General features: G+C 41.0%; 1 protein-coding gene across 2 annotated transcripts in view; it reads left to right on the top strand.

Annotated features, from left to right (window-relative positions):
* The window catches only part of TGS1 (trimethylguanosine synthase 1), a 279,522-nt gene that overhangs the window by 51,422 nt on the left and 207,842 nt on the right, over nucleotides 1-20,258 (top strand). For both annotated transcript variants that reach the window (XM_069220193.1, XM_069220194.1), the window contains exon 4: nucleotides 10,324-11,386. In XM_069220193.1, coding sequence (XP_069076294.1) covers nucleotides 10,324-11,386 — 1,063 coding nt within the window. The remainder of the gene's footprint in view (nucleotides 1-10,323; nucleotides 11,387-20,258) is intronic.

Consider the following 20,258-nt stretch of genomic DNA (forward strand, 5'->3'; position numbering starts at 1 on the left):
TGCTCAGAAGAGCCCCTAAAGGACACCACAATTAAAATAGCATTTCTAAGAAATATGATCATGTAACCATATAGTTATCCCATATTCACATGAAAACAGACTGGCAGAAAATAATGCAGTGCAACCATATGTTTAGCTCCTAGACAGCACAGTGCATTACATTTTCAAGGCTAGCAGGTCTACTATAATAATATTACAAACAAGACCTCTAAAACACAAACTACTCTGAGCTGTAAAACAAAAGTTCCAACGACGAGAGAGCTTAAAAAGACACTGAATGAAGGGAGGGGTTATTATTTTGGGGTCTCCGCTAACCTAGCGTGGGGGACCCAGAGTTGACTTAGGCAGAAAGAGTGCACCGTGCTGAAGGTTTTGGTTGTGGTCCCATTGTCATAGAACCACCACAGGCTGAGTTGTGGGCAAAAATAAATTGTAAAAAGAATGCTCGCAAAGCATTCTGGGGCAAGTTTCCCGGGTACAGTGAATATTGTAGTATCTGCTCTCCTGCTGTGTTGGGAGAGCTTCTTGGAGGATTTCTTGTTTTTTACGTAAAGCATTTATCAATTACAAGTGTTTTTGTGAAAGCTGTGGAGCTTGGAGGGGAGAGCCAAAAGAAATTACTCTGATTAGGTAACCGTGTGAACGATGTGACCAGCACCCCAATACTGCCGAGGGAGTTTGCTCTGCTGTCCTGCGCTGTGAGCGCCATAGCTGTCATGGAGCACGAAGGATAGAGACAAAATTAAAAAATAGTCTGCCCACACTGAAGTATATCGGCAATCGTGCAAACATCCATGTAACAGGGTCAGTCTGCAAGGCGGTAACAAAACCGCCCCAAGGCGGGCCAAATGTAAAGCATCAAGGAATTTTTTTAAAGGCAAGGCCTTCACGAAAGTGATGGGAGTGAGATGGGTGTTGCTAAAAGCCCACAGAATATTTACAACAGGTTGAAAAGCGGTTGTGCGCTTCACCTAAAAAATAAAAATAAAGTGGGTCACGAGTGACTGTGGTGGGTTGGCTGTGTATGGGTGGTTGGCCCAGCAGCGAACCTATGCCAAACACAGCAAAAGACTGTGCACGGCAGAGAGTAGCCGTCTTTGGTTGGTTGGGTGCATGGCCTGGCCTAATGCCAGGCCCTGCCACCAACCTCATGGCGGGAAGTTGTCATAACTTTGTATGGCAATAATATATTACTTTACATTTAAAAAAATACAAATTCACTGAAAAAGCCTAAACCTTGTAAATATGTATGTATGAATTATCAGGCTTCTTCAAAATTGGGAAGAGAGTCCTACAAAGCATATTATACCTTGATACTGTCACTTATCTTCTAAAATAGCTTTATTATTGTGAATAGCCCCTGGCTTCAAAGGATAATGAGCCTGCACCTGAGGCTAACTCCTCAAGGGAGTCCCGTGTTATCAGACTGTGTCCCTCTCCACTTGATTTCTTTTCCATACAGGAGCTTGTTTGAAAGCCTACATGTGCATATTTTTGCTTAAGTTCATCCGGTATTAAGGAGGGAAATTCAGGAGTTGTTGCCTATTCCACACCAAGAGGTGCATCCCTAATAAGTCTGACGCCAGTATCCTCTGCGAAAATGATGTCATAAGCATCACCAAATGATGGCAGAATATATATTTTGCACAGTATATTCCCCTTCATCTGGATTTCTACATCATAGATCCTGCCTAACATGACTTCTGCTGCACTGTCCACAAGCTCTACCACCCAATTCCTGTTCTGCAGAAATAACAGTACTTTTCCAGGCATGTTTCTTTACTAGACCTGCTGCTTTTTTCTTTTTAAAGCGAGGCTTAACAGAAGAAACCACATTAATAGGCCCAAGGGAAAATCATAGATATTGACACACAATTTTGTTTTCCGTACCTAAACTAGAGACAGCAAATGCTTAACCTAGTAGGGGCAAAAAGGGAAGCAGAAGGGGATTATCATGCTGAACAGAAAACATAGCGTCTGGAATAACCCAAACCCTCCCGTCTTATTAGAGAATAGCTGAACATTACCAGAGAGAGTTCAGCACAAATCCAAAGTGCCATAATATAAACACAGAACTGAAATCCAGAGCCCAGCCCAGTGCTTTGAAGGACAGACTAACCATGACAAGATACACAAATAGCCTTTTCCAGCAAGTAGCCCCAGAAAAGGAATAACAATGCATTTACTTACCAGAAAAAGGGAAGGAACAAAATACAGTAGACAAAAGAAAACTCCCTCGTGGCACCAGTAGCACACTCTGCATATTGAAAAACCAGGACAGCCCCAAGCCCGCTTTCAAACATGGAAATATCTGCCAATCTGAAGCTTTTCATGTGCTCAACCTTTACTGGCAATAATGTGCCATAAGTAGTATATGAACTTCATATTGCCTTTGAAAGTATCTTTGCAGATATATCAACAGTACAGTGACCAATCTCCTTGCATTAAAAATATTGGAATACTGGGAGAGATGTTAATGTAAAATCACACAAAAAAGTTGTCAAAATATTCTTATTGCAGATCATAACATTTGGATTAGTGTGTGTGCTAATGGAATAAATGTGTCTCCCACGACCTAAAAGCAAATTACAAACCATCATCGAATATATATCAGCTTTACTTATCCCTGAATTAATGTTAATGTCCTGTTGCCAAAATGTATGGTTCACTTGCCAGTTCTGTTCCATGTTTAAGCTGGCACATGCAACCAAGATGCAACATTCTAAACCTGAAGATAATAATCACTCAGAGTTATGTTGGCCTGGCTAATGCATTGTATGATCTCACATAATGACATAAGTGTGTATTGCTGTCTGGGCATTATGCACAAAGTAAATCTAAACTTAGGAAGTAGCTAATACTGCCTAAAAGAGAGATTTACATCAGCCAGTAAGAATGTGTCCTGTATGGCTGTTATTATTTTTCCTCTCCCTAAGCAGCATCTAAACCGTCTCTTTCCTTCAAAGCCTGAGCAGGAGACAAATTTTAGAGGAAAGTAAATAGCAGAAAGGATGTAGCCAGAGGTAGGGGGCGGCAGATGCAGAGCATTCCTGAAAAGAAAGATTCTGTCTCGAGCAGTAAAGATCTCAACCAGGGATCTACAACCTTTTTTGTTGTGAGAACTACGTCTGATCAGTGAAAATCATTGTGAGCTACTGAAAGCTAAGCAATTTGTGCTTTGTAATCCAAGCACTTCCACACTCCGCTTCATGGCCTTTAAGCCGAATGTCAGTTAAAAGTCAGATATTATGGTTTGAACAAAATACTTTGACTAGGCTGTGATCTATGCCAGTGAGAGTGTGTTCTTTGGGAATGTATGAGCATGTGTGTATATGAGTGGGATATGTGTGTGTGTGACTGACAGCCTGTATTTATGTACTTGTAGCACAGGACATACATTTTCACCATATATTGCACCCTTACTTATATACCACAAAAATACATGCATTATTTTAAGCTGGAGAAATTTAAAGCACAGGAAAATGTTCTGCAAAACTGTTCATAATAATAAACATTTTTCTGCACTTTAAATTTCTCCAGCTCAAAATAATAGCTGTGTTTTTCAGTTATGAATATTGTACCTTGTCTCCCAGTCCCTGGGAGCATGGTCCCTGCTGTGTGTAAAGGCGACACTTTGAAATGGGAGTAAATTAAACTGAAGAAGTAACTTTATATGGATCGCATAAAACTCCTCATTTAAATTTTCTCCCATTTCCAAGTGTTAAATCTACGAACAGCAAGCATCTTGCGCCTAGAGTTCTGTGGACTCAGTGCCATATTTATAGCAGAAAAACACAGCCATTTGTTTAAGTGGGAGGAATTTAAAGTGAAGAATCATGCTTCATAAAACATTAAGATGTAATTGGCTTATTTGAAAGTGGAGAAAAACATTAAGACATAGAGCCTGATTAAGACCTTGGCAAATGGGATACTCAGTCACAAACGTGATTGATATCACGTCCACCATTTTCCAAGTTCCATGGAATATAATGGAACTTGAAATACGGCGGACGGGATATCCGTCTCGTTTGTGACGGAGTATCCTATCCGCCAAGGTCGTAATTAGGCCCTTAATATTTCATAGAAATATTTTTCCTTACTTTACATTTCTCCAATTTTAAAACAAAAAATACTATATTTTTCAGTTATAAATATGTTACAGTGTTTACTGGCCACTGGGAGCAAAGGCCTGCTGTTTGTAAATGCAACTCTTTACAATGTGAGAAAACTAAAATAACTCAACTTACTCATTAAGGTAACTTTTCATTTTAATTTCTCCTGTTTAAAAGCATTCAGAAGCATAATTTGGTCTTGCGTTCCAATATTGAGTTGACAGGGAATTTTATTTATGAGGTAGTTACCTCAGTTTGTCAGTTGTTCAGCTCTGTGCCACGCCCGGGTCACAAATCTGACTGAGCACTGCTCATTATCAGGCTCTGCTATCTGAAACCTGATGATAATGCATAATAACACAGCCTTCCCTTAACTTTAAATGGAAACTGTGTTCCTGTGCTTATTTAAAAATGAACTCAAGGTGGTGCTACTTTAGAGGTGGCTGTGAGCTACTGGTAGCTCGTGATCGACTGGTTGGAGACACCTGATCTAAACACTGGGGTGACTACATTGAAGAGAAGGAGAATGGAACCTCAGTTCAAGCGCCTCTTGGGGATAGTATGGTGTGATACAGAAGGAAGATACTTCCTCTGTCTATTAGTAATCCCCACAAAATCTGAACTGACGGAAGTAAGAGTAAGCCTAAACGAGAAGTTGTAAAAAGCACATGTACGGATTATAGTACTGAGAGAGCGTAGTTTAAATATTATATATTAGACGTGAAATGCTTATATCTAACAACGCTGCATACAAAAACAATCACAAAATATTATCCACTTGAATGTATTCTTAACGCAATTATAAGTGTGAAGCTGCTATTGTACTTATATACTAATGTCGATTATAAGAAATAATTGCTTGCATTATGATTAATTGAATATGTTAACATCTACAAGGATTACGTTTATTATAATCCATGAGTCTTAAATTAGCGTGAGTTGAAAACTTAGTCGTGTAGCTCTCATATTAAAGCATATTTTTCTGTTCCTTCAGTGTGCTGACTCGCAAAAGGCCATGACCCAGCATTTGTTCTTTTCTCCGCTTATTGTATCAATGGCAGTTGTATTCCCATCCACTTGCTAGATGTTTTAGTATAAGTTTTATATGCTTTGCAACAATTATGGAAACTTCCAAGGACATTCGACCATGGACAAAGGAACTTTTGACCTGGTGTACGTGCCAGAAAATGAAGTAACCCCGGATGTGCCACCTACGAAAAACGTCAATTATGAAGACCAATCAAAGTATTCTAATTTATCATGAAATTACAAATGCATTACTTAATGTATAATTTGATAGGTTGAAGATAGTGGGGTGTAGTGACTATCCAATAGAATTTTGGGGGAATGTATTATGAAAAAGGGATAAAAACTCATGACACAGGAGACTCGAGAGCATTAGGTAGGGAATGATATCGATTGCATCCAGAAACTCTGTCACTCTATTTGGTGATTTGAGACTTAGACAAAACCATCCTCATCCATAGACTGCCCCATTACACTTTCCCTCCTTATGAGGGAAGTGTCCCCTGTCCTTAGATGAAAAGACTGTTGACGCTCTAACTGATGTCCTGAAGACGAAGACTGATCCTGTATGCTGACTCATTCCGAGGAGGGTAACTATGACAATTGCTATTGTAATTCGTCTAAATGCATTTCCTTTCTAGGTACCAACTGCTGTATATTTTGGTCAGAAACCCTAGTTAGATGTTTTTCTAAATTGGTGTTCTAAATTGTTTTGCATGAAGTCCAACATGCTGATGCCAATTAGCGGTTAGATTAGGTATTCACTTGACTGACACCAACAGACATGACTGACATTGTTCTATGTTGAACTAAGCGTATATAATGTTCTATGCATTCTGATCTACGTGCCTCATATATCAATGTCTTATGTTTGTGATCTTTGCATTGTCAAAATCTTATCACAGTTGACATATCGTGACTATGCTTATTGCTTCCTGATTTTGAGATTAATACCATTTCTATTAGATTGTAATCAATAGGGAATAAAATTCACAAAACTCTAATAAGGTGTGGTTATTCATGACTGAAAGGTCATGGTTGCGTCTGTAGTTTAACCAATGTCTAAAGTGAAATATATTGTGGTGATATATGTTGATAACATCATTGACATATTGCTTGACATATTGATCAGTTATCTCGTTCTGCGGTGTCTCACCACTGGGTCAAAAGATTCATCGGCCTAAAACGAGTCCTAATGTGTATAAATTAACATAGAGGGACGCGTTAACCGTACGAAAACTTCTCCCAAATACAAGACATTTTGTAGAACCCAATCTTAAACTCTAATTTCTAGACCTAAAAGAAAAATGCTTTGAGAATACTTTTGCTGCCTACATGAAAGGCTGTGATACTCTGGGATCCGTTTTGAACCCTCACACCTAGAATCCTCAAAGGGAGTGGTGCTATACAGGACAAAGGTCCCTAAACTCCAAGTACATACAGAGGAAGATAGCAATTCTTTGAAGAAGGTGATACACTGGACCAGGCATGCATGCATGCCTTTGTAATTTGGTGTGCCATTCTGACCTCCTTTCTGCCAAGCAGCACTCCTCTCTATTGGAATATTAAGATTTTATTTTGTTGGCCTAGGCAAAGATGAACTCTTAAAGGGCCTTGGGGGTCTTGATTTGTGTACCTTCTTGAGAAACAGATCAGAAATTCAATTCAAACCTTTATACTTGTTAAATTTAGCACCCTCCAATGACTTGTCTGATCTCTGTAGTAGTGGAAGAGCCCAACCTCCATTTACACTCTCTTATGGCCCAGATCCTAACGAGACATATTGACAGAGTACAAGAATGCATGCAACAGAGGTTTGGGCAGACCAGATTACCCCAATATAATACATAAAGTTGATTGCAATATTATTGTGACAGGTGATATATTGGAATGCCCTGTCCTCTCAGAACCAGACACTCTTAAATAGTAGCTCCACTTCAAATCAGATTGATAACTGGAGTAATCATAATGGGCAATACTACTCTGATCCCCCTCATATCTATCTATTATGGAATGCTGCAGGGTTAAATGCAACGCTAAATGACTCCACCTGGGAGGGTGTCATAAACAGGTTTCAGATATTTATTTTCCAGGAGCCCTGGGCAACATCCCTTCTCTGCAGGTCAGGCTGTCTGAAATTCAGAACAGAGACCACTTCCTCGAGTGTTGCTTGACCTTCTCTGGCATTTGCTATTAGGATTAGGATTTCATTGCATCATCTATTCAAGTTGCTTGACATAAGGTTGCCTGATATATTCAACGCATTTATTAGCTCTTTTATTTGTCCCTTGGTAAAGCTATTTAATGTGTACAACTGTAGTTCCTTTAAAAATAAGTGAACATCTACATCCCAATTAGAGGGATTCAAAAACTAGTACAGATAATTGTCCTCTCACAGTAGGGGGACTTCATTGCGTCTAATGAACCTTTAAGCATCAGGAGTATTCTTACTGAGGTAGAGGTCACGGATTGCCTACACCAACTTTTACAGCCCACACTATCAAAAGCAGGTCTGTCACAGCACCTCAGTTAGAATGTCCCATGGACTTTATGTATTTGCCAAACCCTTTTGCATTGTAAGGGTGTGCATACATTTAATAGAGGAAATGGCACTAGTAAAATAGATATTATATAGGTCTTGCACCTGTGGTCGGTTGGTCTTACTTGACCTTAAAGTTATTGTTAGTAATCAGAATTCTCTTTCTTTGTACTTGGAAGGCTCGCAATGGAGTGATCAGGTTGATCCTTTTAATATTCCAAACTTGCTGCCGTTATATACTTATAACCAAAGGTGTTTCATATTGACAATTATTTAAACAAGACGTGTTGTATTTGCTAATATATATGGAATAGTTGTTGCAGCTTTCAACCCCATGAATATCTATCTGCCTGTGGCAAAGATTCCAATGAGTGATATCCACCATGCATTATTTGAATCCTTAAGGACATTTTTTGATTAAGAGGTTATGTTTTTGCTTCATAGAAGAAAGCAAACACCCTGCTGTGATAAATACTGTAAGCAAATAATCCTAAATTACTAGCAGCAGTGAAAAGCCACAGCAGGGTTACTATTTTTGAAGCTGAAACTGAGTATAAGTTAGCCTAGGTAGCAATCAAGAAGAATTGGGGAGGCGCTAACTGGCATGATCTGCTTGCCATAAGCGTGATCATTAACTTGCAGAAAGTTTTAGCAGGCAAGATTACAAGACTGGATGCCAGAGATGCAAATTTGATCCGACCTGAAAGCTGGCTTCAGATCCAAGGTCAGTACAACTGGCAAGGTTTTTTGTTTAGTTTTATCTCTCTGCAAAACAGCTGCCATGAAACTAAGGCATTTGTGAATCTGATTTGGTCATTAGAGCTAAGTTGTATGAAGTGTTAAGCAACATGGGAGTTCCGGTTAACTTGTTGAAGTTAATAACTTATTTGTATAGTGATACCTATGCTCAAGTTAGATGGGGTAGGAAAAGAGACCTGACAAACCACCTTAAATCTGAAAGATGTGTTCATAAGGGCTCTGTACATGTCCCCACCCTGCTTACTGTCTATATCAATAAGGTTGTGACTATGATAATGATCCCCAAACACGAACTGGTCAAAAGATTTATGTGCTGCTGTATGTTGACGATACCCCGTTAATTCCCAAACTGCAAAGGGTTCGCAAAACATGCTTGACAAGTTTTAATTTTTTTGCAACAGTTGTGATCTGGAAATTAATTCCTCCATGACTAAGTTTATGTCCTTCAACCCATATAGATCCTTTTGGGGAAAAAATAAATTTGGAGATACTATTTTGAAGTGGGTCAAGGATTTAAATTACATAGGAGTCAGGTGGGCAATCTCTCTCTCACAGACACCACAGATCCTGAAATGCCAACTAACTTTGCAGCATATAGCAGTTTTAAAAACCTAAAACCAACTACTTTTCGGACTGCGTCAACAGCTTTTCAGATATATATTGAGCTAAAGGTCTTAGTGATGTGTTTGTGGTACAGCTATTTGGGACAATTGTAACATCAATAGTCTAGCTAGAATGGAGAAGAAATTTGTAAGATCGTAATTGACTATGCCGCAAAGTGTTTGAATGATCTACCTTCACTTGAACTTAACAGCATTGTACTATTTCTAGCTTATTTAAAACCATTGCTCTACTGGTTGAGAATTTGGTTGAACGATCAGTTTGAAACCTATAGGAACCCACCTATCAAGCATAAAATATGGACAGTGCTTGTAGCCTATCCTGGTATAATTCTGTAAGATCTGTCTTTATTCTGTAGGATTGCATGCTGTCTGATGATCCAGAATCAATTTATAAAGGGACTGTGAAATTACTAAAAACTAAGTATTGGTCTTTGCCACAGTATTGTGTTAGAAAATGGCTGATTAAACCCCCAATCAAGGACATTCTAACACATGGATGCTCAGGAATTGTTAGGAATTTCTCCAGCTTTTCAATTTGTATTCACTAAGTAGCCTACAATACATTTCCAACCTAGGACTGGTTGGCTATTTCTTCATCTCAAGAGCATAAGTAAACTAATTGCCCCTGTAGAGTATGGGAAGGGCACCTCTTAACATTGGTGTGGGTGTGGAGGAAATAATTGATCAATGGGTAAATGTATTTTTACTGTGGTAAATAAAAACAGGAAGTTGAATTTGTGCAGCACGTTTTTCTAATGTTCATTTGTTGTAACATCTGTACAGTTGTACACGTGGAAACTCTCTCAAATGCATACAACTTGGAATTCACAAAACCTTCAACTGGGAACCTGAAACTGCTTCTGGTTTCCAGAAGCACTTTTGGAATCCTTTGTGATTTTTTTTTTTTTTTTTTTAAATGGGTAAATCTACACCTAGGCAAGGCAAATTTCTTAGTGTCTTTTAAGTATCAGCTCTGAATCTAAGATGCGGATTGCTGACCATAAAAGTACTTTGCAGAAATGAACAGTAAACATCAGTATGTCAGCCAATCATAGATGTGCAGAAAGGCTCTGTGCTTATATGGACACAAGGATCTAAAAGGTGGAAAGAAAAGGTAATAGATGGCGGCCATGTGGCAACATGAAATAATATATAAACAAAGGATTAAAATGTCAAGAATAAAAAATACACTTGCAATGGTCTATGACATTTAGAAATAGGAAACTAAATTTCTAGTGAACATTTTTTTCTTTTAATTTTTCAGCCTCCCATATGTTCTTGGAAGAGACCAAAGGTGAAGAAAAAGAAAAGGAAAAAAGAACACAAGATTTACTTAAATGACCACATACGAGAAGGACAGGTAGAGGCTTGCAGAGAAGGTCCCGATGTACTTTCAGAGGATTCTGTCATACCGAATGAGGAAACTGTGTGCGAAGAAGAGTGCAGGTATCTGAATGAGTGTGAAGAAGCTGATGGGGTTCCAGAAGAAAATATTTTTACCCTCGACTGTGAAATCCAGGAGAATTGGGAACAGTATTGGAGCCAATATGGTGAGGGGCTGTTATGGAAGAGCTGGCAGGAGAAGCATCCAGAACTGGCAGCATCAACAATGGACGAATGTGCCTCACAGCCCTGGAATTTTCCTGACACCAAAGAAGAGTGGGAGCAGCACTATAGTGAGATTTATTGGCACTACATGGAACAGTACCGGTACTGGACTGCCAAGGGTTGGACAGTAGACTCTGCCAATAACCACACAGATGATGAAACCTTTGTTGACATCTCTGGTATCCACATAGATTGTAAGCCTCTAGTTAACACCACCCCTGATGACCACACTGCCTGTAAATCTGCATATAACAACTCAAGTCACTACCCAAGTGAATGTCAAGAATGTAAACCTTCAGTTGACATGCCCAGTGACCAATTTTGTAAGACGTTGGTGACTTCATCCACTGATGACACTCAGTTTAAGGCCTCTGTTGACACCTGTAGTGCGTTCTCTAGTAAGCACATAAACACTGATTCCTCTTACATAAAATCAATCCCACCAGAAGCAGATGTGTTGGACTGCTTGCATGCTTCTTGCAAGTATCACGATGAGCATTTTAATGAAGTTGTTTCCAGGCTCAGGACAGTAAATCTGGACACAGGAGAAGCAGAGCGCTGCAAACTGTCTCTGAACAGTATTTATGATGCCAGTCAACCACAGGTTCCAAATGTCAGTGCAATGGAGTGTCCTTGTGTTTCCAACCAGAGTGAACCAAGCGATGGTGTAGCTGGGAAAACCGGTACATCTTCTGGGCACAATGGTGCAGAGCAGCCAGGTAAGTGCAGAACTGGTGTAGATCTCCCAATAAGTAGCTCGGGAGTTACTTGTAGCTCTCCAGCTACTCTTATGGGCAGCCAGCTGACTAAATTAGAATGTTTGTTGAATCAATAAATATAGCTGTACCAAAATTGAGAATGTCCACTTGAGACCAAAATGTGTGAATTTTCCGAACTCATAAGCTGATGTTTGAAGAAATGCAGTTGAGATTTTAAAATATTTTCAAAGCTAATATTTCAGTGCCAAATCATACGTTCCTAGGGAGACTGTATTGTTGTGACATGGGCATTTCAGCTGTGGCTGTTATTCGTTACCAATGTAGAGGGAATCCACATTGACAAAGCCTATTATACATTACTGCTGGCAACCATAACTAATGAATTGAAGTCATCATTATTGATAATCTTACATTGAGTGGCTACTGGTGTCACCTTGTCTGATGCAGTCACTGTTACAACACTAATAATTAATAGCTGCAGATTTATTTTCTCTAAACATAAGTATCTCTTATTAAAGAAAGGGTTTTGAGATCCGTGGTGTAGATTAATACTAGCAATGTTGATCCAAGTTTGGATATAAATGAAGGTCTGACATTGTTAATGATTTGTTTGCAGTGTATTTGAGAGCAAATTATTTTTTAGAATGATTCACTGTCTAATGCTTTGTTTTGCCAGTTAACTGAAACCTCCTTAGAAATGGAGTATAGATGTCACAAAGGTAATCTTTTAGTATTCTCAGGAAACAGATCTGTCCTGTATAAATTGTCAGAAATGTCACCGTATCTGGGGCCGTACTACATATAGTACCTCGTCTTTGCAACAGGCATGTGTGTCCTCCGATTGCTCCCCTGGGACAATATGGTATGACCGAAAGAGCCGCTTGTGCGGCCCCTTTTGTAATTCTGATAGTGCTGGTGCAACATGTACACAAATGCTATGTTCAGAGGGCGTTCCCTCATTTGCATGGGGTCATTGCCCCATGCAACTGAGGGAATCACTTCACCCTGCGCCTTACTGCGGGTGCAGAAGCATATATCTCCTTATAAGATGTACACTGCTTGTGCGCCCCCTGAGTGCACTCTGGATGGGAGAAAAGGGGTTATATGGACACCCTCCAGACATCATCCTGCAGATGGGTGCAGTCATTTTACCTGTCTGCAAGGGGATCTGTAACCTTCTTAAAAATGCAGGCGGGTTGCCACCAATCAGAGAAACAAAGAGCGGCTTTGAAGCAGCTGCTCTGTATTTCACAGAATATTCTACCCCCAGGGCACTGCAAGTGTGCACCTGCCCTGATGGCAGAATACCATCATAATAGGGTACAATGTTCCTGTTTATGCCCAGCGCATCAGCTTAAAGGTGCACCAAGGTGCAGACAAGACAAATATGCCCTATCAGTAATACAGGCCAAGGTGTTCTATCAGCTTTCCTGGTGCTTGGATGGAGGTAAGTTTGGCGTCTGAGGGTCATATTAAGGCGGTATCAGGCTGAGCACAAAGCAGTAAAAATCATACATTCTTAACAGCTAGTATCCATGATCCCAGCCACTCCAGTCATTTTTTAAATGCTGTTTCTGGAAAACAAATGACAAAATATGTGAGAAATTGGGTTACTGGTTGGGAGCTGAAGGGGGGGGGGGGTGTCATTGATCCCCTATTCAAGCAGGAATCACAATCCTCATCAGGGTGACGTCACAAGCAAGCCCCAAATTAACCTGTGCTCAACCCTCTGGTAGCTTGGCCAAGAGCAGTCAGGCTTAACTTAGAGGCAATGTGCAAAGTATTAATGCAGCACTTCAAACAGTAATTAAGTAGAAACACAACACAAATAAAAATCACACACCAAATTAGAATTTTAATAAATAAATCAAGACTAAAAAGACAAAAATCCAGTCAGTAGAACCAATGTATGCAATTTTAAATATTTCAGTAAATATATAGTGCCAAAAAAGGGCAAAAAGCCATCTATGGGTATCTGGTCATTCAGGATCGGGACAAAGGTTGAGGTTCAGGCTGACTGTAATGGAACGCGGGCCAACCAGAGGGTCCCACTTTGGCCTGCTGAATAAAAGTACCTGAATTATTGGTTGCAGATGACAAACAGCTGCAAGAGAGGGGACATGGGTGAGAGCAAAGATAAAAATGGAGCACTTTAAAGGAGAGCTGAGAGGGAAAGACATGAGTGTATTTATAAAGACTCAGATAAATGAGGAAAAAGTAGCTGGACAAGAGAGTGAGACAGGTGAGAGAAAGATAACAGAGTCACTGGGGAGAAGGAAACTGTAGAGAGAAAGGTGAGAAAAAGGAAAGAAGTGGTGAAAGATAAAAAAGATAGCTAAAATGAGACAGAAAATGTGAAAGGCAGGGTTGATAATGAGAGATGTTAGAAAGAGACAACTAATAGAGATTAGGGCAGGTGGGAGATAGAGAATTGACATACAGAGTGGCAATTGTTTGACGGACGGGTTAGAAAGAGATGGCTGAGGAAGTGAGACAGGTGGGAGACTTGTAAGAAAGGAATAATAAAGAGATAGAGAGTCAAGAAAAATGTAACTGAGCTAAGGGGGGAGGCAGGTGAGATGGAGAGGTGGTAAAGGCACAGTAATAACTAAGAGCAAGGTAGTGGAAGGTAGGAGAGGTGATTAAAAAAGAAAAAAAAAAAAGGCTCCAGATAACATTTGAGAAAGAGCCCTTGTCATGGGTGAGAAAGATGAGGATATCTTCATATCTGTAGGGGATCAGGCCTCGGTTTGAAACTGGACTCCTTGCATTCAGGGATTGATTGGGTCCCTTGTGAGAGTGCCATTGAATAGTTGCCCCGTTCTCTGATAAATGCACAGGGAGCCCCACCGAGTATGCCGACTTGCTTTCGGCAAATTAAGATGCATTTCTTTGTGTTCAGTCCCCTAATGGTATATGGTATTTATGGGATTTGTAGCCCTCTTTTAGGTGTAGCAATGAAGGCTACAAATAAAGTGGAAAGTGAAGAGAATGAAATTAAAGAGCAGTGAATTAAAAGCAGGTTGCAAGGCAGAATTGGAGCTGGGTCTCTTTGTTGAAGAGTCCTTGTGAGCAGTCTTGTAAAACAAAACATGCAGTACTACAAGCTGCCTTCAGTGTTTTTTCTCTTGGATAAATACATGGTTGACATGTCTTAAAAGCTTTTCATGGCCAAGCTAGTTGTGTAAAAAAAAGTGGAGGTTAAATTCATATTCCTGTGTTACAGGATCTGAAATGGATGATATCAGTTCTCGCCAAAAGGGTCTGCCAATAGAGAAATCACCCCTAGTATGGTTACTTTCTGCATTCAGTAACCTGGGGTAAGAGTGTCGCGTGGGCTCTCATTATCCTAAATGAGACTACTGGATTTCTAGGCAGCAGGATCGATCACGGTGTGGGGGACTGAGTCTGACCCACGTGGAAGGAACTCTGTCACCCTAAATCCGGGTTTGCTCCAGCTAACTAGCAGTGCCTCATTTCTCCCAAAGGGAAGAGATGATTGGGCAGCTGAGCGCATGACATCTTTGGAACTTCTCAGGGAAGTCGTGGTCACTCAGATCCAAACCAACTCTCTCATTTACAGTATGATCTCATATACAAATGACAATGGCAGTATACGTTTTATATAATGTTTTAATAAAACAACTGCATTTTAGATAATAAGGCGTGAGCCGCAATAACCAGAACAATACAACACAGTAGGATTGAAATAGTCACCAGGAGAGTAAAACATAAGAACAACGCTATCATGGTGTTTAATAGTTTCTACTCTCCCTCTGCTAGTTCTATTTCGAGCACAGCATGTTAAGCTTCTAACTTGCCTTTCTGAATCCCTCGGGAGACATAAGCCCTCATACCTGAGCAAAGGCCTGTGATCTGGTTCAGCATCTGCAACGAGGCAGTCAGCGTCTGGTTGTGGTTCCCTGGTCGGAATCTCCCTCTTGCGTGTATTGGGACAAGGAAGTGTTTTTATAACTAACATGTCAGCGTGATCACAAAATTTCCCTACGCAGGAATGCCAAAGACTAAACTCCTACCACGTCTATCGGCAATGTACCAGACTGTATCCTTGACTGAAGCACAGAGTGAACAAGAATGTGTTATGGAGAACTCCAGTGCTGAAGTAGGCTAAACAGTGTGATATGAAATATAAAACAAGACCGTAGAACTGGCTATTTGAAAAATAACAGTACGAAGCCGAATAAAAAGCATTTAGAGCAAAGTGCACGGAGGCTCTAAGCTGCGAGCAAAGGAATAAAATACATCCAGGGCAAAATGCACAAAGGCCTAAAGCCTGAGGCTAATGCGCAAAGGATACGTAAAACTGACCACACTACACCCTCCCCTTGTCGGTAGCAAGTGGTTCTAAGAAAATAAAAATATGCCCCAGATATAAACAAAACATAAAAAGATACATTTCGACAAGGTCAGAGGACAAGAAAGTCATAAATTTGGGAAGCATGTGACGATAAAGCCAAATCCAACATAATGTCAATTTTTGCTTCATTGAGAAGAGAAAAAAAAAATCCAATTGTCAGACAGAAGCAATAGAAAGCAGGAGTTCCTCCACTTCGATATATGTCAATATTGGAAGATCCATGCCAAAAAGTACCATGGAGCAGGTGTGTTCCAAAGCCCCAAAACCATTCAGGGCGGCACCCCGTGCAGGGCCTATGAATGAGACAATACCATCTTCCTCCAGGAAGGGAATCTCATAAACTGCCTCACGAAGCAAACGCAACCGTAGTGCACAAGTCTGGGAATGAGCCCTAATCGGGAACATCAACAGATCAGCATTGACCACTGGAGGGCGCTGCAGTGAGAGACAGAGAGCCAGTGCATGTTCAAACTAGCACCAGAGGCACCGAAACACGGGTTGCACACAATCCAAAACCGGACGGAATGTCGGAGACCAGTCACACTCCAAATGACCCAGGAGTGTTGCTCCAAAATGCTGCATCATGCGTTCACCACACAGCTGCGCCGACGGGAGCATCAATACGGGATCTCGTCGTGGCGCGACAGCCATTGCGGAAAAACAGCAGCAAAAGCAAGACTCCAGCCAATAAAGCCAAAGTAATCGTGAAACCCCCAAAAATGCTTCCGAAAATAGAGTGTATAGCCGAAGGTATTAAACCGAATATGGAAGAGAAGGTGTGAGCAAAACCAACACCAACGGCTTTGAAAAAATGTGCAATTCCAGTAGTGCTGGATGCATTAAATATACGTCCCACAAGTTCACCAAAGTGACTTGGAAAGTTAGTATTCAAAAGGGACTGTATTTCCGCCGATGACCTTGCCACCTGAAGTGCGTAGGTCTCGCTAGCGGATGTAAGGGCCACATGCTTTTGAAACAATATCAGGTTTTCCTGATCAATTTGTCTGAACCGGGCCGCTGCCTCTTGTTGTGAAAGCTTCCAAATCTCATTATATACTTCATATAAAAAACGTTTCTTCCGAGGAATCTTTGGTCCTGACAAAAAATCTTGTAAGTCAGTATCATTAGACAGCAACGTGAGATGTGATTTAACTGCATCCAGCGTGGATGATTTTAACCATTGTTGACAAAGCTTTCCCACACTGTATGTAGTTATGATATCAGCATGTTCTGGTGATATGTAGCGAGGGTCTGCCCTACTAGTCCTGAACCCCCCTGAAGAGGTGACAAAACGTTGATGACACTTATTAGTGTCTACAGGCCATAATAACCACCCGCCCGGATGTATCAATTAAGTGTTAAGCGTACCATTCTGGACCCAGTTTGTAAACTCACTAAACGTGGCATTAACATATCGCTGCCAATTGTTCAATTTGGAAGGGACAGGTATACCAGGCAAATTCAACTCTCTAATCGTTGCTAAGCCCAAACAGCTAGTCTGTTGTACTGTGTCATTGAGTAAAATCATCTGCACAGGGATAATACATGCCCTAAATAATGTGTCCCTGCCTTGCATTTGCCAATTTTTCGTTCCCCAGACACTTTTTAAATCAACAGTCTTAAACCAATATTCATACCCCTCAACCAAAAGTTTAGATACAAACAAATTCGAATACAGTAATTTAGTATTGGTCAATAACATTTGCTTAATAGCATACGGAGTAACTTTAAAATAGTAAGACTTAGCATTTTGTTGATTATGCCCAGAAAAATATGCAAATTTATCATAATACGTTTTAGAACTCCCCTGTGGAGGAGTCGGGCAATGTTCCCATTGCACATATTCAAATATCGATTTAGGGCTACTCGCCTTATGAATAAAATGGTGTCCATAATAATTGTAGCAAAACATGTCACCATGATTATCTCTAAATAGGTAAGCATCTTCATCGTCATAGACAGTATAATATTGCAATTCTGTCAGCATAGAATCTACTGTCTTCACATCCCAATCATCAGAAACAATGCCTGGTATAACAATATCATTCATTGATAACTTGAGAACATACGGTATTTGAATCAATTCAGTGGGACCATATATATCAAACATCACTTTATCCCACACAATCCCATCCGGAATCGGTATTGCAGAAATGTTCACATTGGACAAGTCTCTTCGAACCATATGAGACGAAAAATGTGGTTTCAACACCGTCTCCACGTGCTCAATGTCAGATCGTTCAGGAAGAAAATGACCATGTATTACTAAAAAAAAAAGTTACCACAAATCCCAACCACAAAAAAAAAGTCATTACAGCCATAAAAAGCCACAAATAGTTCCAAGGAAAAACAAAATATGTGCGTTTAAGCCAACACAGCAGCTTACTTGGACCTCGGATTGAAGATAGAGAGGACGAGGAGTCTGACACGGCATCATCAGTGTCGTTGAAGCAGCCAGAGGCAGTTCTTGCAAAAGGTGCAACAGTGAACAAAGAAGCAGACGGAGGCTCTCGCCTTGGCACACTGTAAACCACATGTTCAGTAATATCAGTAGGACGTATAGCAACCTGATCAAAAGATTCCAAATTATTCGTCATCTGTGGAACAATCGCAAGATCAGCTTTCACCCTCCCCAAGCATGGAGAGGAAACCGCATCAGTGCAAATCACCTGCAGAGGGACTTCTTCCCCAGTAGTGAGAGGGATTCCGGAACTACTGGGTGTCCCTCTTGGTCTGCTGTGCAGAATCGGCCACATGTTGTAACTTGACGACATCAATTGAAACAAAGCAATTTCCTTTGGCCCCGTGCAGCGGCGGTAAAATCACAGTTCTCGTGCCGCTAACCCCTAACACACAGGGACTGGTGCTCGATAAGAAGGACCAAATTCTTTCTTTACTGCGACCTTTTCACGCACTAGATCCCCAATCCTGGGTATCCAACCAGTAGGCGTTACTGGTTCATCCTTAATTCCTGTGGAGGCAGTACTTGCAGAAGAGTTATCTTCACGGAATTGTTGTAAATCCTGTAAAACAGTGACACGATCATTTATGTCAAAGGTCGTATCTGCCGCCTCCACACCAGGACCATCTAGATCAGGAACATACATTTGTGTTCCAAACAGGCACTCATATGAAGTACGACCCCCAGGGACCTTCTAGGCAAGTTATTAAGTGCTCTCTGTACTCCATACAGGTGGGCTAGCCAACTACGACCCGTACCTATAACTCTGGCCGTTAAGGATTGCTTTAAATCACAATTTAAACGCTCCACAACAGAATTTCCCTCGGGATGAAATGGAGACGAGAATTGGAGTTGGACCCCCAACGAAGCCATGGTGTCCCTGAATGCCTTAGAGGCAAAAGCAGGGCCCTGGTCCGAATGAAAAGCCACAACTGCAAATGTATCGACAAAGATGCGCAAATCTTTAATAACCGTCCGAGCGTCAGCCGAGCGCTGTGGCCAGACCCACACAAATCTGGAGCACGAATCTACAGCAACCAAAATATATTTGTATGCACTATCTGGCGTCAGCGGACCACAATGATCCAAGTACACACACTGTAAAGGTTTATTTGAAATCAGAAGGGGCGTCTGCAGCGGGCATCTAGCCGGCGAAGCTTTAATTTGTTGACAGACGTCACAACAAAGGACATACTGCTTTGTCTCCTTATAGAGACCAGGCCACCAGTAACAAGCCTGTAAAAGTGAAATCGTGGCAGCCACACCTGCATGTGCAGACGCCGCCCCCTCATGTGCTGCAGAAATTAATAGAGGTCTCTCAGTTTTATTAGGCATTTCACGTACACCAACTCCTGGAATTTTAACAACAGCATTTAGCATACTACCCAAGCAGTAACTATATTTAGAAGGGAATCCTTTAGGAAATGGCGTGCCATCAGCCGTAGCCTTTATGGCAGCCGAAATCTCTGTGTCTGGTTTGGAACTCGAACGAGTCACTGCGGCCACCGTGGCAACAGCCACTGCCGACTTTGCGGCTTCATCAGCCAAAGTGTTCCCAGCAACGTGTATTCCAACGCGCTGGTGTCCAAGTGTATGTACAACATGGACTTTAGGAAGTGTTTCTTTCAGATACGCAACCTTACCCCACATCAATTTGTGTTTAATGGTGTTGCCTTTAGAATCTCTGAACGCATTCAACCTCCAATAGTGTAGATATTCATTGAAAGACTGCACACAGTAGTAGGAGTCACAGACCAGCAAGGTCAAAGTCGCCAGATCCGCGTGTTCCAATGCCAAAATAGAGCTTTGAGCTCAGCCAGCTGTGCCGTACAATCTCCCAAGGTTTGTGTATAAGCATGTCGGGGGCAGAACACTTCCCCTCCATAGTGCCGCTCACTACTGCACATGCAGCAGAATACTGTTGTTTAGTCCCAACCGCTGGTTGCGCAGAGCCATCGGTATACATGACCACCTGATATTGGTCAATAGGCAATGTGTCCGCGGGAACCGGGTATTCCATTTCATATTGAAGA

Source organism: Pleurodeles waltl, chromosome 2_2 (assembly GCF_031143425.1).
Source record: "Pleurodeles waltl isolate 20211129_DDA chromosome 2_2, aPleWal1.hap1.20221129, whole genome shotgun sequence".
Lineage (NCBI taxonomy): Eukaryota > Metazoa > Chordata > Amphibia > Caudata > Salamandridae > Pleurodeles > Pleurodeles waltl.